Source organism: Ambystoma mexicanum, chromosome 3p, assembly GCF_040938575.1.
Source record: "Ambystoma mexicanum isolate Mex_15411 chromosome 3p, UKY_AmexF1_1, whole genome shotgun sequence".
NCBI lineage: Eukaryota > Metazoa > Chordata > Amphibia > Caudata > Ambystomatidae > Ambystoma > Ambystoma mexicanum.
The window spans coordinates 469,512,037-469,528,515 of NC_090925.1; the positions used below are offsets into that span (position 1 = coordinate 469,512,037).

The following is a 16,479-nucleotide window of genomic DNA, read 5'->3' on the forward strand; positions in this document are numbered from 1 at the left end:
TGTCAAGCCTGCAGACCAAAGAATGAAATGCTTGCAGTATGGCTGGGTTTCTCTGCCAAGTGTCCGTCAGGTTCCATAAGAAACATGGGTCTGATGTCCTGTTCCATACTGTTGATTCCTTTTTGCAGATTGCAAATTAGCTATTTGATGAGCAATGGCACTATTTGATGAGCAATGGCGCAGATAATGAGCAGTGTTCCAGGATCTGTCTCGTTAAGTGGCCATCACTATGGATGCATTTTAAGCTTTATTGTGTCTGCCTTTAGTGTGCTTGTATCTCGACTGTTGTTGCAAATGGACGTGCAACAACATACTGGACTTGGGAGCTCTGAGTTGGTACTTTCTAATATTAGTGGTGGGCCAGTTGGTCAGGTTTCAAATGGAAAATAGACAGTATTGTATCCCATTTACAACAAAAGTGGGAACCAGATTATTGCAAGAATCAAAAGTTTTAAGTCTGTTGTAGTAGGAATGTCAACACCCGGGACAAGTGTGGGCTATTCCAACAAAATACCCAGCATATTGTCTAAGCAGAAATGGGATCTCGTTCCTCGTCAATTACAACTGGTGTTTAAAAAAAAAAAAGGGGGGGGGGGAGTTGTCCGGAAATGGATTTGTCTCTGCAGATTTGTTATACTTTCTCTGCCATGATGGAGAAGGCAAAGTAATCTGTAATCCTAGTTAGCCATCTAAACTTTATTTAATTAATAATCCACCTCCACAGAGCTCTTCAAGTATTTGACAGTAAGAAAAGCATCCTTTATCAGAACCTTACAGAAAAATGAACTGTCAGTCGCTACTGACAGTAAGAAAAGCATCCTTTATCAGAACCTTACAGAAAAATGAACTGTCAGTCGCTACACACTAATATGTTGCGTTATGTCGTATACGGCGCATTGTCACTGCATGGTCCCTTGGTGCTCTGGTTGCTCTGTAAAGCAAAAGTATAAGGGGGTGTAATTTGGATTGAGCGGGAGAGCAAAGGAGTTGGATGTGCTGTTGGCAGCTCCAGGCCACAAGAACACTTTTGCTGCCTTAAATTACCTAATGTGTTTATTTAGAATTGCCTAAAAGTTGGCTATTACGTGCACAACTGATATTATGTTTTTAAAATCATGAAATGTAGAAAAAGCCAGTCATTTTCTGAGATTCTTCACCTAGTCAGCAAGGTAATATCCATAATGGGGAAAATTAACAAGTAACTTTTTCAAATGTCATAATTTAACTTCTTTTCCTTTTGCTAGGTGCCAGTTACTTGGAAGCACTGCAATTTCTTTTGGGATGGAGAAAAACACATTCCGCAATTATTTCTCCGTTTCTGAGGCCGAGTGAAATAACACATTTGCTACAAGATACTGCACATTGTTCATATGCCTTGTTATACTGAGCAGACTAATGAGCACCAAATAATTCCTAGTTATAATTCCCTGGAGGACTTCGAATGTACACATTTAAAGAAAGAAAAAAGTGAAACCGAACCACCTGCTCTTAAATCAAGTGGACTACCCTTCCATTATACTACTGATTTGGTTCAATCTCTCCGTATGCAGAAGTCTCAACAGTCGTACAATTGCCCTTATTGTGACCATAAAACATTCCAAAAATCAAAGTTAAGAATCCATATGAAACGGCACTGTGCAGAAAGAACAGTTGTCACTAGAAAAATGCCACCTCAGCCAATTTTCCCATACATGGATGGACCAGAAGGCTTAGCCAGTACTGTTGGGACACAGCTTGAAAATATAGACTTGTCATTGTGTCTAAAGGGTTCAAACACGATTTTGCAATCAAACCATGAAGATAAATATTCAATGCTTATGGAGGAATGTATGCCTATGGACTGTATGTTTTGTGATGAAACCTTCAAACACCATGAAGAACTTGGAAAGCATGTCTTAAACCGGCATAGGCCAACGCTTTGTGAACCAGCAGTTTTGTGTGTTGAAGCTGAATATCTTGGTCCTATTGCTAAAACTCAAATGAGAGACCCTTCCCAGTTAGAAGAAGGACATAATGAAGAGTTTTTTAACTGTAAAGTCTGTGGGCAAACATTTCTTGAGTCGCTTGCACTTGAGGCTCACATGAAGAAGCATAAAGATTCTTTTACCTATCGCTGTGACATTTGTGGAAGAAGGTTTAAAGAGCCATGGTTTCTTAAAAATCACAGAAGAACACACACCACTAAGGCTGGAGCAAAACACAAGTTGCAGCAAGTGTCCGAAAGCCCAGTTACTATAAATGAAATGGTTCAGGAAGGAGTAACCAGAAAAATGACCACTGATTATAAGATGTGCATGGTTTGTGGCTTTCTCTTTCCCAATAAAGACAGTTTAATGGAGCACAGTAAAATACACACCAAGGGCTCCGTATGTGTGGAGGATACATCGAAGGAAGTAGGTGGAGTTAGTGAAGAGAAGTCGTTGGCTCACAGGAATGATTTCTTTAAGGCTTTAAATCTTAAGCCTAGCACAGTAGAAAAGGGAAAAAATGAGCAAGTATCTGGAAAATGGATTTGTGAACTAGATCCGTTTAGTACATACCAAGCATGGCAGCTGGCTACCAAAGGGAAAGTTGCTGTGGGTCATGGCCAAGTTAAAGAACCGGGCCAAGAAGGAAGTACAGATAACGATGATTCATGCTCTGATAAAGAAGAACTAAGTGAAATCTGGATTGAAGAAAATGGTTGCCCAGTTTTACACTTGGAGCATACAGGAAAAGTAAAGTCGAACAAAAATAGTAATTGTACAGGAAACTACATTTTGGGGGATAAAGAGCAGATCAGTACCAGTGAAGTTCCTTTGGAGGACGAACCAAAGTTATCGCAAAGTATTGAAAAACCAACTCATTGTTTGGACTGTGGGAAAGCCTTTAGAACCTACCACCAGCTAGTCCTTCATTCGAGAGTTCATAAAAGAGACCAAAGGCATGATTCTGAATTCCCTAATACTGCTGAAGCAAAACCACCCAGGACACGCTCGCCTAACTCTACTGAAACTTTGCAGAACAATGGCTTAGTTGATAAGACAGAAGATGGTTCTGAAGATGGATCGGAAGATGGACTCCAGATTTCTTCAGGTAGGAAGGATTACTCTGAATAAACCTCCTAATGTTGTATTTAAACGTATTTGTCTTTGCATTTGCGACTTTGTGGTGGCAGTCACTTTCTAATTTTCTCTCTAGTCTCATAACTTTCCTGTTCTACTTATGTGCTATTTCTGGTGTGCTGTTTTCGTTGCAAGGTCAACTTCAATCCCATGGGGGAAAAATGGGCATCCTTGATAAAGGCCGGCTGATGACTTGCTCACTTTCCGTGGTTGCATAGGATGTCTGTCTAGAGACATTTGGAGTTTGAGGGGGGAAAAAGATGCACAGAATAAACCTAATAGCTTTTGTTGAGCGCAGCTGCTCCTTTGATTGGATGATCTGATTGCAGGTAGTAGGGGCAACATTTTGTAAGTGATGGAGAACTATTCTGTTTTTCCTACACATAATCTATACTGTGCCTCACCGGTAACCTCAACTGAATGACTCCCCATTTCTATTTGGAGATGCAAGGTTGCCTTTGCCCAAAAGAATATGCCACTGAAGAAGGGCTGTTTTGCAGATAAATAACCTTTCTCTTGAGTGGCGTTCTCAGATATGCAAGTACCAGGCTGTAATGATATGAGGATTAGCGTGCTCTTTTGATGTGCAAATAGTTTTGAAAACCTGCTAAGTACCCACCTTTTTAAATATGCTTTTATGGATCTAAGGGCAGTCGGTTTGAGGTGGGGGTTATTCTTTAAAGAGGATGAGCTCTGTTAGAATAAGACTTTAGCAAGGTTTTTTCCTACTGGTTGCAAAGGTAAGCAATTGAATTGCACACACTAGTTTAGTCTTTTTTTTTTTTTTTCTTCGTAATAAAGCAAGTGCCAAACATCTGATCCAAGAGTAGAGACCTATCCAAAAGAAACGATTGCTTTATTAGTTTAAAGACTACCAAGAGCAAACTGCTAAATAAAACTATATATGTATTGATTTTTCGTGATTGGAGTTTTAGAAAGCATGTGTCTGGAGCAAATGAGGAAACCAAAAATGCTTTATTAGAATTACAGCAATCAACACTTCAATCCAAAGCATCCACTTGTTGCCAAGTCAAATTCTTAGCATGGTTAAAAAGACTGCTAACTAGCTGTAAGTAACTCTTCTCCGCTGCCGGGCATAGATACCAGTTCTTTGCATACACACAGCACTCCACTTCTTACTTGCCAAGAGTGAATTATCTTCCAAGTGGCTACTGGTGGGTGCTGTCTAAGAGGAGCAAAACTACTTTAAGTACAAGGACCACTCCCATTGCAGAGCTACATTGATAAACCTTGAAAAAAGAGTGGATTCTAATTTTGCAATTTTGGGGTATTGAGTGGCAATTTGTGGTCTAGAATCCTCTTTCCTCAATATGGATGTACAGGAGAGGAGGAAGTGAGGAAAAAGGAAACGGCGTGGCAGAACGAGAATTAGAAAAATAGTCTGCATGCATCTAATGATGGCTCTGTCTTTCCTGTGTGTGTGTGTTTGTGTCTGTTTTTTAATATCTATAAACAAATCAAGCAAACACTGGTGACAAGCACGTCCATGCGTACCCAGAGCTTCTCTTTTACTGGGTGTATGTCCCACTCCCATGTTTCATTTAAGTATTAAGTCCTTGGGGCCCCTGGGCGTTACCACTCTGCTGGTAACACAGGCGATGTTACTCCGTTGAATCGGGTATGATGCTGTAATTACACCTGCTCGCATGTGCGTAAAAGCTCTTTTTTTTCTACAATAAGTGCCGAGCACCACTAAAGTACACAATTGTTAAAGATTTCTCTTTTGGCAAAGTTCCCTCCATGGTTTCTATGGACCCCAATTCTTTTGCTTGTGTTTTTGAGCCTGTTGACTTTTTGAAGGAAAGTAAAGCCTTCAGCGTTTTGTTATAGTCCTTCAGGCCAGTACAGGGAAACTGTGTCCCGTCTTCTTTTACATCTTACAATGCAAGCAGTGCAATGGGATTACTTTTGTATCACCCTAGCATTTTTGACTTGGGATTTTTGGTTTTTATATGTGCCTACAGACAAGCTGTTGCCAGCAGATACATTTTTTGAATTATTTTTAGTGTGCATATTTGCGTTTACCGCATATGGCTACTAAACATGGCTAGTGCCCTAAAATGGCTTTGCCATGAAATTATTGCTTTTTGTTTGGTCATATTGTAGTTTGGAATCTCATATAAGGCCATGCACTTGCCCGGGACTCTGTGTGTGTGGGGCCTGGTAAGGAGGTGAGACTGTCTAGTCCCATTCCACATCCATGGATCCAGAGTCTGTGTGGGGCATGAGTGAAACCAATAGTTGTCCCTGTTTGGACAACTACTGGCTATTTGAATGGTGCAGGTCTTTACCATTAGTGGGCTTGGATTTGCTTCCAGGCTGGATTGTGGATAAGTGGTCCGCGTTGGAGCAAAGAATTCCCTCGTTTACTAACAGTTTACTGAAGACCCAAAGACGACTCTGGAGGCCCGGCATTTCCTTCCTGCATCTGGCCCGGTGAAGCCCTGTTGGACTACCTGATCCCTCCGAAGACCCTAAGCAGTGCTTCAGTCATTGGATTAGTGGGACCAAGTAGTCTCCATGCCTTCTCAAGGAGTCAGCCGTCCTGAACCTTCGAAAGTGTCCCTGGATGATCCGGTGAACTGACCAGCTCTCGTGGGCTACCTCACCAGAAGCGTCACCATTCTGTGGTTGTACCTGGAACTTTGGTACTTGCCAGCTTATTTTACAAGTCACATTCCCTCCGAAATTCGGCGACCCACCATCAAGGATCCTGTTCTAAAGAAGCTTCAGCTGTTACTTGAGACGCCTGCCGTTATCTGTGTGTGGTGGACGTCACTGGAACTCGAGGCCTGCAACAATGAATCTTGCATTTCTTAATCACCAGCGGTTGCATCTTTAATCTGGACCTGACCAGAAGAAACCTTGCACCCGCAGCTCCAGAGCACCTCTCGCCAGTGGGAAATCCAACCTCCAGCAACCCTTCCCCAGTCGACTCATCAAGTCATCTGGGGAAATCTGAGCCAGTGTAAGTAAATGCAAACATCCCTATGTATCCTTCTTCCATTCCACTGCTTTTTGGTAATTGAACATTGGTAGTATTATCTGAAAGATAAGGACACCAGTTACCTATTAACTTTGTTGATTATCATCAACACAAGTAAGATTAGAACTTAACTACAGAGACTGCATTCTGGGGAGAAGCACTGTTACACTTGTGACTTTTGGGCACAAGGTCCCATTATATTTAGGGATTGGACTGCTGACATTAAAAGAATTCACTTGGTTCCATCTTTATTGCATTCGTTTACTGCCTCCTTTATTTGTTGCGCAGAGGCATCAGGGCATGGTTTCAAGACCAGTTACAGTAAGACCATCATGATATAAAGAATTACATTTATCTTGGTTGAAGTCAGATTGTCAAGCTTATTTGTAGTCGAGGCCAAAGTTGTGAGAAAAGCGCTTTGAGGGCTTTGCGGAATGCCCAATATGATCGGCACCTAGGGCAGGTGGGAGGGAGTTCCAGTGCTGCTTTGCTGCTGGAGTGGGGAATCTGGAGCCTCCTGCTTTTGATTGTTAAATTTGGCTATGGTCATTTGCATTTTAATAACCTATGGTGATTGTATATATGTTGAGTATTGTGCGAAAGCACCTGCTAATTTAATATTTGAATGTGTGTAAAGGCCTAGAATATATTTGCCTTATTATACATGCGTGTCTACATTGAATTAAGGTGTATTATGACATTGTGTGGACTTGTTAAAGATCCCTGACCCCACTTTGTCTCCTTCCAGAGAATAGCCTTGACTGCTCTCCACGTTTCCCTTGATTGAGTTTTAGCTAACCTCTCAGTTCCCTATTCACTATAACTAGGGTGGCTTCCTAAAATCTACCAAACCAGATTTTAGAAATCTATCTTCACAACACCGTAGTGCTCCCTTGCTCATCAAGCAGAGAGAGACAGACTTTGCCTTCGTATTCCAAGTAAGTTATACAAGCCTCAAAAGACATTGTGATTCTGCCGATCATTTCTCTGCTTCAAAGAAGTTGTTGGAACGGGAAAAAGTTTGCCCACAGACGACCTAGCGTGACTACCATGCAGTGAAGGGCCTCCATCTCATTTTATACTACCTTTTTTTTTGTTTCTTTTATTAGCAACAATAGAGGTGTGCCGGGAGCCACCACATTTCTGGATACTTGAGACAAGTTGTCAGTGACCTCATACAGTCCACATAAATAACCTTCTGCTACCATGTCAGACGATAAGTTCTCCTCAACCACACGGTGCCACGTCTTCCTCTTCACGCACTAGTGAGGCGATTTCTGCATCCGTACTATTACAAGCCTTGCCTCATTACGACATTGCAGATTCCAGCAACAATTTATTTATTTATTTATTTTTTAAGCTTTGGTTTTATTGTCAATTTTTCAGAAAAAGAAACAATGACAACACCGGGAGCAATATGAATATCACATTTAACATCATCATCAAACCCCCGGGGTCTCCTTCCCCTTCCCCTCCCACTCCCTATCCACCCTCCCCAACTCCGCCCCTCCCCCCAGATCAGTGTCCCATCGAAAAACCAATAGCAGTAGTCGTCATCAGTACTCGTAGTTCGGTGCTTTGGAGTTGTGCTATGCGTTCATGTAAATGCTGGCTTAGACGGATCCGCTGTCTCCCGGACCGTTGGTTACACCATTGTCCTTGAGTGGTACTCTCTGGGCTCCATCGCCTTCACGCCCCATGTTGTCTACATAATGTCAGTGAGCATCCCATCCCCATGCCTGGTAAACCCCATACCAATTTGCCTGAAAGGTGCTCGATTCGTTGTTTACGATGGCCGTCAGTTTGTCCATGAGGAACATTTTTTAGCCAGTCTTCCTTAGAGGGGGTCTCTGGGCTTTTCCACCTTTGCGCTAGGGCCACTCTTCCTGCTCGCAACATGGTCTCCCACATTCTTGGGTACCTATATATTTCCGCCTCCTCAGGTGGGAGGCTCAACAACATCGTCAACGGATTGAGTGGAGTAGTTCATCGGTGACCTCCGCCATCCATCCCCATACCTTCTCCCAGAACCCCTGTACCTTAGGGCAGAACCACCACATGTGACCCTCGTCCCCACTTGGCCACATCCTCTTGGGCATCTGGGGGACACCCCCGAGAACATCTTGGATAATTTGAATGGGTCTCTATGCCATCCCTGTAAGATCTTAAAGTTGTGATCCATGTCCGATGTAAACAGGTTCCCATGGAATGCTATTTTAAATACCCTGGACCATGCGTCCTCCGAGAGCCTCTCCTGCCAAGTCATTCCAGAACCCACGAAACCCTCTCCTCCCTTCCAAGTGTTCAATATTTGGTACATTTTGGATACTACCCCCTTCCTTGCTGTGGCCGTGTCTAGTAACTTTTCAAAGGGGGTAAACTGTCTCTGCAGATTCAGGCCCCAAGTCTGGTCACAGAGGATGCCCTTCAGGCGCAAATATTCAAAGACTGAAGGAGACCCCCGCCCAAGCGCATCTCGCAGCTCCTCGTATTCGAGGAACTCGCCCTCCTTGAACAGTTGCCCCGCCCATTCCAACTCCTCATCCGACCAGGACTGGGCATTCCTGAATCCCCTGCTACCTAGTTTGAGCGGGTGGCCCCAGAGGGAAGACATCGGGGAGGGCCATGAAGTGAGGTGTGCGGTTGTGGGTCCTTCTTTCCAGATCGACCAAAGTATTCCCAGGGTTGGGTAGGTCTGCAGTCTATTTGGGATGTGTTTACGCGGCAACCACAGAAGGTCACGTACTTTCAGAGGGTGGGCATCCATGTCCTCCAGATAAGACCAATAGGTGCCCATCCCCTCCCTCATATGCTCCAACAGGACCCTTACCTGGGCGGCCCGGTGGTAGAGCAGGAAGTCCGGCAGCCCGAAACCACCCTCCTCCCTAGGTAATGTTAGAATGGCCTTCCCTATCCTCGGGTTCCACCCTTGCCATACAAACTCTCGGACTGGCCTCTGTAGGTCTCGAAACATCTGGTCGGGGATCCCCATTGGGAGTGCCGTGAAAAGATACAGCAGCCTCAGAGGCTGTTCATCTTCACCGCTATCATGTGCCCATACCAGGATAGGATCATACCTCCTCAGATTTGATTTAATCTCCGTCATAATGGGCCCATAATTCGCCGAAGCCAATTTTGAGAGATCTCTCGTGAGGAGCACACCCAAATACCTAATGGAGTCCCTCCCCGCCACAATCCCCCTCGCACCTATCCCGGTGGTCCCGTATAGGGTGGAAACCCAGTTCCTGATGTGAGCCGCGAAGCCCATTCGACGGAGGAGGAGTTGCATGTACCTCCACTCTACCCTGTCAAAAGCTTTCTCGGAGTCCAGGGAAAACAGACTTGCTTCGAGGTCTGGTTCTTGGGCATGGTGGATTAGGTCTATCGTCTTCCTGATGTTATCAGAGCCTTGCCTGCCCCCTATGAACCCCACTTGATCCCCCGTGAACCAGCTTGGGCATTATCCCCTCCATCAGTTTACCTATCACCTTGGCCAGGATTTTAACATCTATATTGAGGAGGGAAATCGGGCGATATGAGGAGCATTCAGTGGGGTCTTTGCCCTCTTTGGGCAGAACCACTATTATGGCCCTCATCATGGTATTCGGCAGAGAGCCCCCCCTCTAACACCCCGTTAAACACCCTCACCAGGTGTGGGGCTAGGATAGCCCGAAACCTCTTGTAGAAGTATACAGAGAAGCAGTCTTCCCCCGGGGACGTTTTCACCTTCATCCCACTGATCGCGTGCTCCACCTCCTCTTCCGTCCGGCCCTCTAGACCCTCCGCCCATTTCGCCCGTCAAGGACTGGATCTGGATGGAGTCCAGGAAACCCTCAGAGTGTCGCTCCCGTCATATTCTGACGAGTATAACTTTTCATAATTACGGTGAAAGGCTGCTCCAATGTTTGGGGTGTCGTGATCTAATGATCCCCAATCATTCTTCACTGCCTTCACCATTCTGTTCCTCTGAATCTGAGTTTCCAGGCCAGGATTTTGTCAGCTCTGTCCCCCTTCTCATAATATCTTTGTTTCACTAGTTGGAGGCTCCGTTCAGTCTTACGTAACAGGAGGTCTTTCAACTGGAGTTTATAGTTTTCTAGGGAGGCAATCTGATCCCTTTCCAGGGGTGCCTGCAGGAGGTCACCCGGCTGAAGTTGGGCTATCTTTCCCTCGGGGACTTTTCCTGGGCCTCCCTCTCCCTTTTTTTCTGGGCTCCCATTCTAATGAGGACACCACGTAAGGTCGCCTTGAAGGCATCCCACAGCACGTGTGTGCCCACCTTGCCATTGTCGTTCAACTCGAAGTACCCCGAGATGGCGCCCTGCACTTCCTGTGCCAGAACTTCGTCCTTCAACAGGGAGTCATTAGATTTCCATCGCCCTCTACTGCTGCCCCGCCATCCCCCTACTATGGTGGTACGGACCAAGTCGTGGTCGGACCAAGGGACCGGGTCAACCCTGTGGCCAGGGACATGTGGAAGAAGGGGTTTGTCTACCAGGATGTAGTCTATACGGGAGTATGATGTGTGGATTGCTGAGTAGTATGTGAAGGAGGGGAGCCCTGTCCTGGGAGTCGGAATGGTGTCCACCAGGCCCAGCTCCGCGTTGACCCTCTGGAAGGTACGGGCCATGGTTTCATCTGCAGCCCTAGTGGGCTGGGGCCCCAAGCGTTTTCTATCCGCGGTTGGGTCTAGGACCATATTGAAATTCCCCCCCCCACCCCCCCCACCACCACCACCACCAACATCCCGTGAACAAACAATTTCAATCTGTCCTTCACTCCCTCCCAGAAACGGCCAGAGTCAGAGGGGAGCCCCGCAAAGAGCCCCTTGCCAGCAGATATCGGCCCTCTGGGTCCTTCACCATGGCTTCCACTTCAAAGCCAACATCCCTTGCTAGCAGTATGGCTTCCCCCATTTTCTTGGTTCTGTGGGATGCGCTGAGGACCTCCCAGATCCCGCCTCCTCGCAGTTTCGGTTACCCCCCTCCCCCCCGAGCCCAGTGTGTTTCCTGAAGAAAGAGCAGGTCAAGCTTTGCCCTCCTGAATTCCCTGCAGACTAAGGATCTCTTGGTTGGGCTGTGTTCAACCGCCGCACATTAATGGAACCCACGCCCAGGGCAGGCAGATCCTCAGCCATTGTCTAGGATCAACATCTTACTGGATAGCTGACTCATGGCACTTTTCCTTTCCAGCTCCTTTTGTGTTATAACCTGAACTCCCTTAACCCCTCCCCCCGCCCCCCAGGTGGGCCTTAAACCTGTCCCCAACTGCCCCCTGGTCCCCCCTCCCAACTGAACAACCCCAACTATTCTATCAACCCCCATTTCCGTTCAGCCAAATGGTTCCACTATTGCTGGTAATTGGCCGGACCACCAGCCTACCGCCTCCGGCTGGGCTAATGTCAGAAATCACTCCTCCTTGAGCCCCCCCCAAGCCCCCTTCCCCAGGTAGCCGACATACTTGCTGTTCTGGGAGGCCCCTTACGTCCTTGGACCCCATGGTCCTGGAAGTCAACTCGTCTTTGAGCCAGGCCGGACGTGAACTAAGTTCTTTGCCCGGTTTCCCCATACCCTTTTTCACTTCCAGATTGGTGTTTCAGCTACCAGACTACCCCAGGCCCGACGGGCCCGCTCCTCCGTGGTCGGAGTCCTCCCTGTATGTCGTCGGAGACGGCGGGTTCAGTTTCTTAAATTTCCGTGGACCCGTCTTCTTTCCTCTCTCTCCTTGTGGCCTGCGTTCTCTGGCTCCTTCCGCTGCGAATCCTGTGGGTTCTCTCCGCGGGGACGGGTCCGACACATACTCTTGGATGGCTCCCCTTATGTCCTCCTTTGTAATCAGGGTCGACCGTTGACCCTCGTACTCGAACGTGAGGGAGATGGGGTACCCCCATCTATAGCGCACCCTCTTCTCTTTTAGCATTTGTGTTGGAGGGCGGCACATCCTGCGTTTGGCCAGCGTGTATGAAGAGAGGTCCTGGAAAATGGACACTTGTGCATTGTTATAGGTTATCTCCCGTGTCTTTCTGGCCTCCTCCAGAACCTTCGCTTTCTCGGTATAGTAATGAAAGCGGACCAGAATTGACCGGGGGCCCCCAGCTCTGCCCCCCGCTCTGTGGACCCAATCAAACGTTGGTTCGGTCGTCATTTCATCCGAGAAAAGGAAGGTGATGATGTCCCTCACCACCTGGTTCAATTCTCTTTCCGTTTCTCCCTCTGACTCCGGCACCCCAAAGATTCTGAAGTTGTTCCCTATTTTCGAAATCGTCCATTTGCCTGGCCCTCTCCTCGTCTCTTTTTTCTAGAGCAGCTATTCTCAGGGACATGTCCATCTCTTGGGTCGTTGCTGAGGACTGGTTGGTCTCCAGCTGCAACAGTCTGTCCTCGACCTTGTCCACCCTACGGTCCATGTTCTCCATTTTCTGGGCAATGTCCGCCCGCATTTCTCTGATCTCCTGCAGGACCGAGGCAAAGCACTTTTCCATTGTTAGTGTGGGCGGGGGCGAGGTCTCGGGCTGGGACATTCTGATCGTCCGGCCCGCTATTCTCCCTTCTGGCGTCCTGGTAACGGTACTCCTGGAGGGTGTGGCGCCAACTCATCCGATCTCCCTCTCCCTCCGGCCGGCGGTCCTCGGGGGGACCAAGAGCGATGACCCTGCTGGGAGATTGCCCTCTCTCCTTCAGGCAAAACCGCTCCGTGGGGAGCTATCTTTGAGCGGGCACACGCCCCACCGGCCTCTGGTGGGGGCCCTCACACTCTTTTTACACGCCCTTTTCCCGCTGCTTGTGGTCATTTGTCCCTGTGGTGGGGAGGTGGCGATGATGTGTCAAATTGTGATCGGATGAAGGTCCAGGCTAGGCCCCCGGGGAAGGGGGGTGCAGCGCCCAATGCGTGCTGATTAGATGCCATCGGCCATGTTTTCTTTAGTTTGTCTCCAGGCGGGCACTCGCCCTGGGAAGGAGCCCAGGGGCCACCACCTGTGTAAGTCTCTTCCCGCCTGGGCCTCTCACCTTCCTCACCAGCCGTGTCCCGCTGTTGTCCGCTGTCCACCGCTCTGATGGCCCTCGCCAGGGTCCGTTGGGCGGGGCCACGGTACCCCTGTTGCTCGACTCCGTGTTCGGGAGCTTGGGTCAAGCGGGCTGCCTCTCCTTTGGCGGGTCCGGGTCCGAGGCTCGAGTCGGCGCCGCCTGGGGCTTCCCCTCTGCGCTGGTACCGTCCTCCTGTGCCGCGGGGCCCTGACGGAGTCCCCACCGGAGCGCTGGCATGCTCTGTGACTGGGGTGGAGAGGTCAGGCGCGCTTGCAGGCCTCGACGGCTACCGCGCACCACGACCCCCCGCCCCCACGCAGCTCCGGAGGCGGGCGGGGCCTCTTGTGGATACTCTTGTTGGGCTGCGAGGCCTTGTTTTCGGGCACCCGAGGGTCTTTCGGCGTCGCTCTTTCGCCCGGGGGGGGTCCCCAGGGGTTCACCGCCACCGAGAACCGCAGATGTGCCCCCGGGGGGGGGGGGTGCTCAATCCCACAACACGGCCCAGTTTCGGCGGGAGCAGCGTCTTCAGGCAGCCATCGCCTGTGCGCCCCCTGGTGGCCTCTGCCTCCAGCAACAAATTTTGATGTTTTTATGGACTTGATGGATTTGCGAGATAGCAGGCGTGCAAGAGGAATACTAATGCACTCTGTGGGTCAAATGGTATGTAATTGCAAATATGATCTTCCTGATGATGCCATATGCACTTCTCCGTAAAACCGTGGACTACGAGACCTGCCTTCAAGAGACCACAGTTCAAGCCAAAGGTGAGCCATTAGATACTTTTGTCATGAGGTTGAGAACACATGTGAGATACTGTCACTTTGATAAATACTCAAACGAGGAAGCTCTGAGCTCACAAGTAATTGCTGGTTGAGTCTTCTGCGTTCAGAAAGAAACTGCTCCAAAAAAAAAAGTGTTTGCTGTAAGATATATTGTTCATGGCTGCACAGCAATGAAGATTATTGTGCAAGTCGAAGAAGTGGATGAAGTGAAAGTTACAGAACCTGTCTGTTCCTATAAGTCGTTAACACAACCCTGAAGTCAGACAACACTCAACGGTATGTGCTCTCGATGTGGATATTGCTTCCCCAACAATGCTGTTTAACCACCTGCGGGCAAATATGTGTGGCCGTGAAAACCAACAATTTAAATTTTGCACGGAGTACAAGCATCCACTTTGCTCTTACACAAGTGAAATTGCCCTGCAAAAGAAATCTAATCTATGCTCCCCTGAATGTCAATGTTGTGCTCCAATTTGCACAAATCGGAACATCGGTGGTGCTCTCCAGTGCACTTCTGTATCACCCGAGCAAGTCCAATCTCGACAGATGCCACAAAGAGTATATCTCGGAGCCAAATCTCACTATCTAATAGTTCTGAAGCGTCATCCCAGTTTACTTTAAACAATGGATATTTTTGGATGTGGAAATCCTGCTGCCATTGAACATAGTCCTGTTTTCCTACTGCAATTGAACGAAAATCATCAATTCCCACGTTGATGCAGAAGCCGCAGTAATCCGTGCAACAGTATACTTATTGCTGGCTCGTATTGTGAAGCCCCAACCAGCCCCCGTTGATATCTACCCCTATGTCACTACTTATGCTCTCCCAATCAAAGGTATTCTCTCAGCAACCTTCTCTTATGAAGACCAAACTGCACAGCTGAATGTCTCATTTAGGCAGAGGTTCCAGGAGGATGCATCTTCAGTTTCAAATGGGACTTTCTATCGCCTCTTGACGGTCTACACATTAGCGCAAAGGACATGGTAATGCAATTATTCCCTTCATCTTTCACTGAAAGAGAATCTGGAGGATGTGTTGGCTGTGCGTTATGTGCACTCCAAACCAAGCCATACAAAGGGAGAGGGCTCTTGACTGATATGATGTATTTTCTACATGGTGCAACCATATTTTCTAAATGCGATTTTAAACAAGGGTTCCCATCAATTGGAATTACATTCCTCATTTCTAAACTTTACATTACTGCTGCAACCTAGCTGCATATCGTTGTATGCACCTTAGCTTTGGCGTTTCATCTGCAGCAGAAATCTTTCAGGAGGAAGTACATAAAGTAATTGGGCACATTTCATTAAGTTTGCATAGCCACAGAGAAAGCCAAGTTTACTCTCAAATGTGACCTTTGCAAATCTACACTGACATTCTTTGACCATATTCTCAAGTGAAGGGTGCCTGACCCTAACTGTGCAAGTACTCGCATCACTGCCTAACCCTACCAACATGTCTGCATTGCAATAGTTATTAGGTGCAATAGCTTGAAATGCTCAATAAGTGCCCAGCAGCACATCCCACATCTACCCACTAAAACCAGTTGTGACTTTCAGTGGGCTCCAAGTGCCAATACCGGCTGTCAAATACTGCATTGCCTCTGCTGCCTGTGTGGCCTTCTACAACCCAGATCTGTCCACAAAATTTAGGTGGATGCTAGCCCCATAGGTCCTGGTGACTTTCTGGCCCAACATAAAGCGGGGTTGTCTTCCCCAAAAAACTTAATAATGTGCAAGCCATAGCTTCAGCATGGCTGTAGCGTCAGCTCGACCGAACAGGCCTATTCCCATGCTGATAGAGCTTGCTGTGGCATGGGCCTGTGAACACTATTTTTTCCTTTGTGGCAAAGCTTTATCATTATTGGCACCCATCAAGCGACAGCTATTTATGGCAAACATTGTGCGATGGTACTTCCAGGATTGCAAGATGAGGACTGTTCCTGCAAGTGTCTGTTTGACTTTGTTTGTAAACCAGGATAGGGGATTACCTATGATGCAAGGCCTCTGGACCTCAAAAGCTTAACAATATTACATGAGCATGTGCATGCTCTCCAGCATTTCCCATGTACACCATTGTTGGGACTGATTTTCCTATACTCTGGCCTGGTGGACAGATGTATGGAAGGCTAACCTATATTGTGACGGGGACAACTTTGGGAGCTATAGCCAAATCAGTTTAAGGTAGCAAGGTGAGTGGTCTAAGCTAAGTCTCAAGAGGTGGTGAGCTTGTAAGGGGTCCACAATGAGCACAGTGAAGCAGTCCCGGAACACACTTGGACAAATGGGTATAAAAATTATTTATGGCCAAATAACAGTGAAAACTGACAACCAACAGCTAATATCAATTGATACTAAAAATTAGATGCATATATACAGTTACTGGTGTAGGGCAAAATACATATCACCCCCCTAAAAGAAAGGTATAGATTAGTATTTGCACTTATAGTGCACAGAGATTCAATCCTAACTTCAGAAGTCCATCCCTAAAATATATGCAGGGTTCGAAATTGAGGGGAGCTGGGTACTTTAGCTCCTGCTTCTAGCTTAGTAGAGCCTGG

General features: G+C 47.3%; 1 protein-coding gene across 3 annotated transcripts in view; it reads left to right on the top strand.

Annotated features, from left to right (window-relative positions):
- ZNF217 (zinc finger protein 217) overlaps positions 1-16,479 on the top strand; it is a 301,010-nt gene that overhangs the window by 19,237 nt on the left and 265,294 nt on the right. For all 3 annotated transcript variants that reach the window (XM_069651143.1, XM_069651144.1, XM_069651145.1), the window contains exon 2: positions 1,245-3,075. In XM_069651143.1, coding sequence (XP_069507244.1) covers positions 1,371-3,075 — 1,705 coding nt within the window. In that variant the 5' untranslated portion in view covers positions 1,245-1,370. The remainder of the gene's footprint in view (positions 1-1,244; positions 3,076-16,479) is intronic.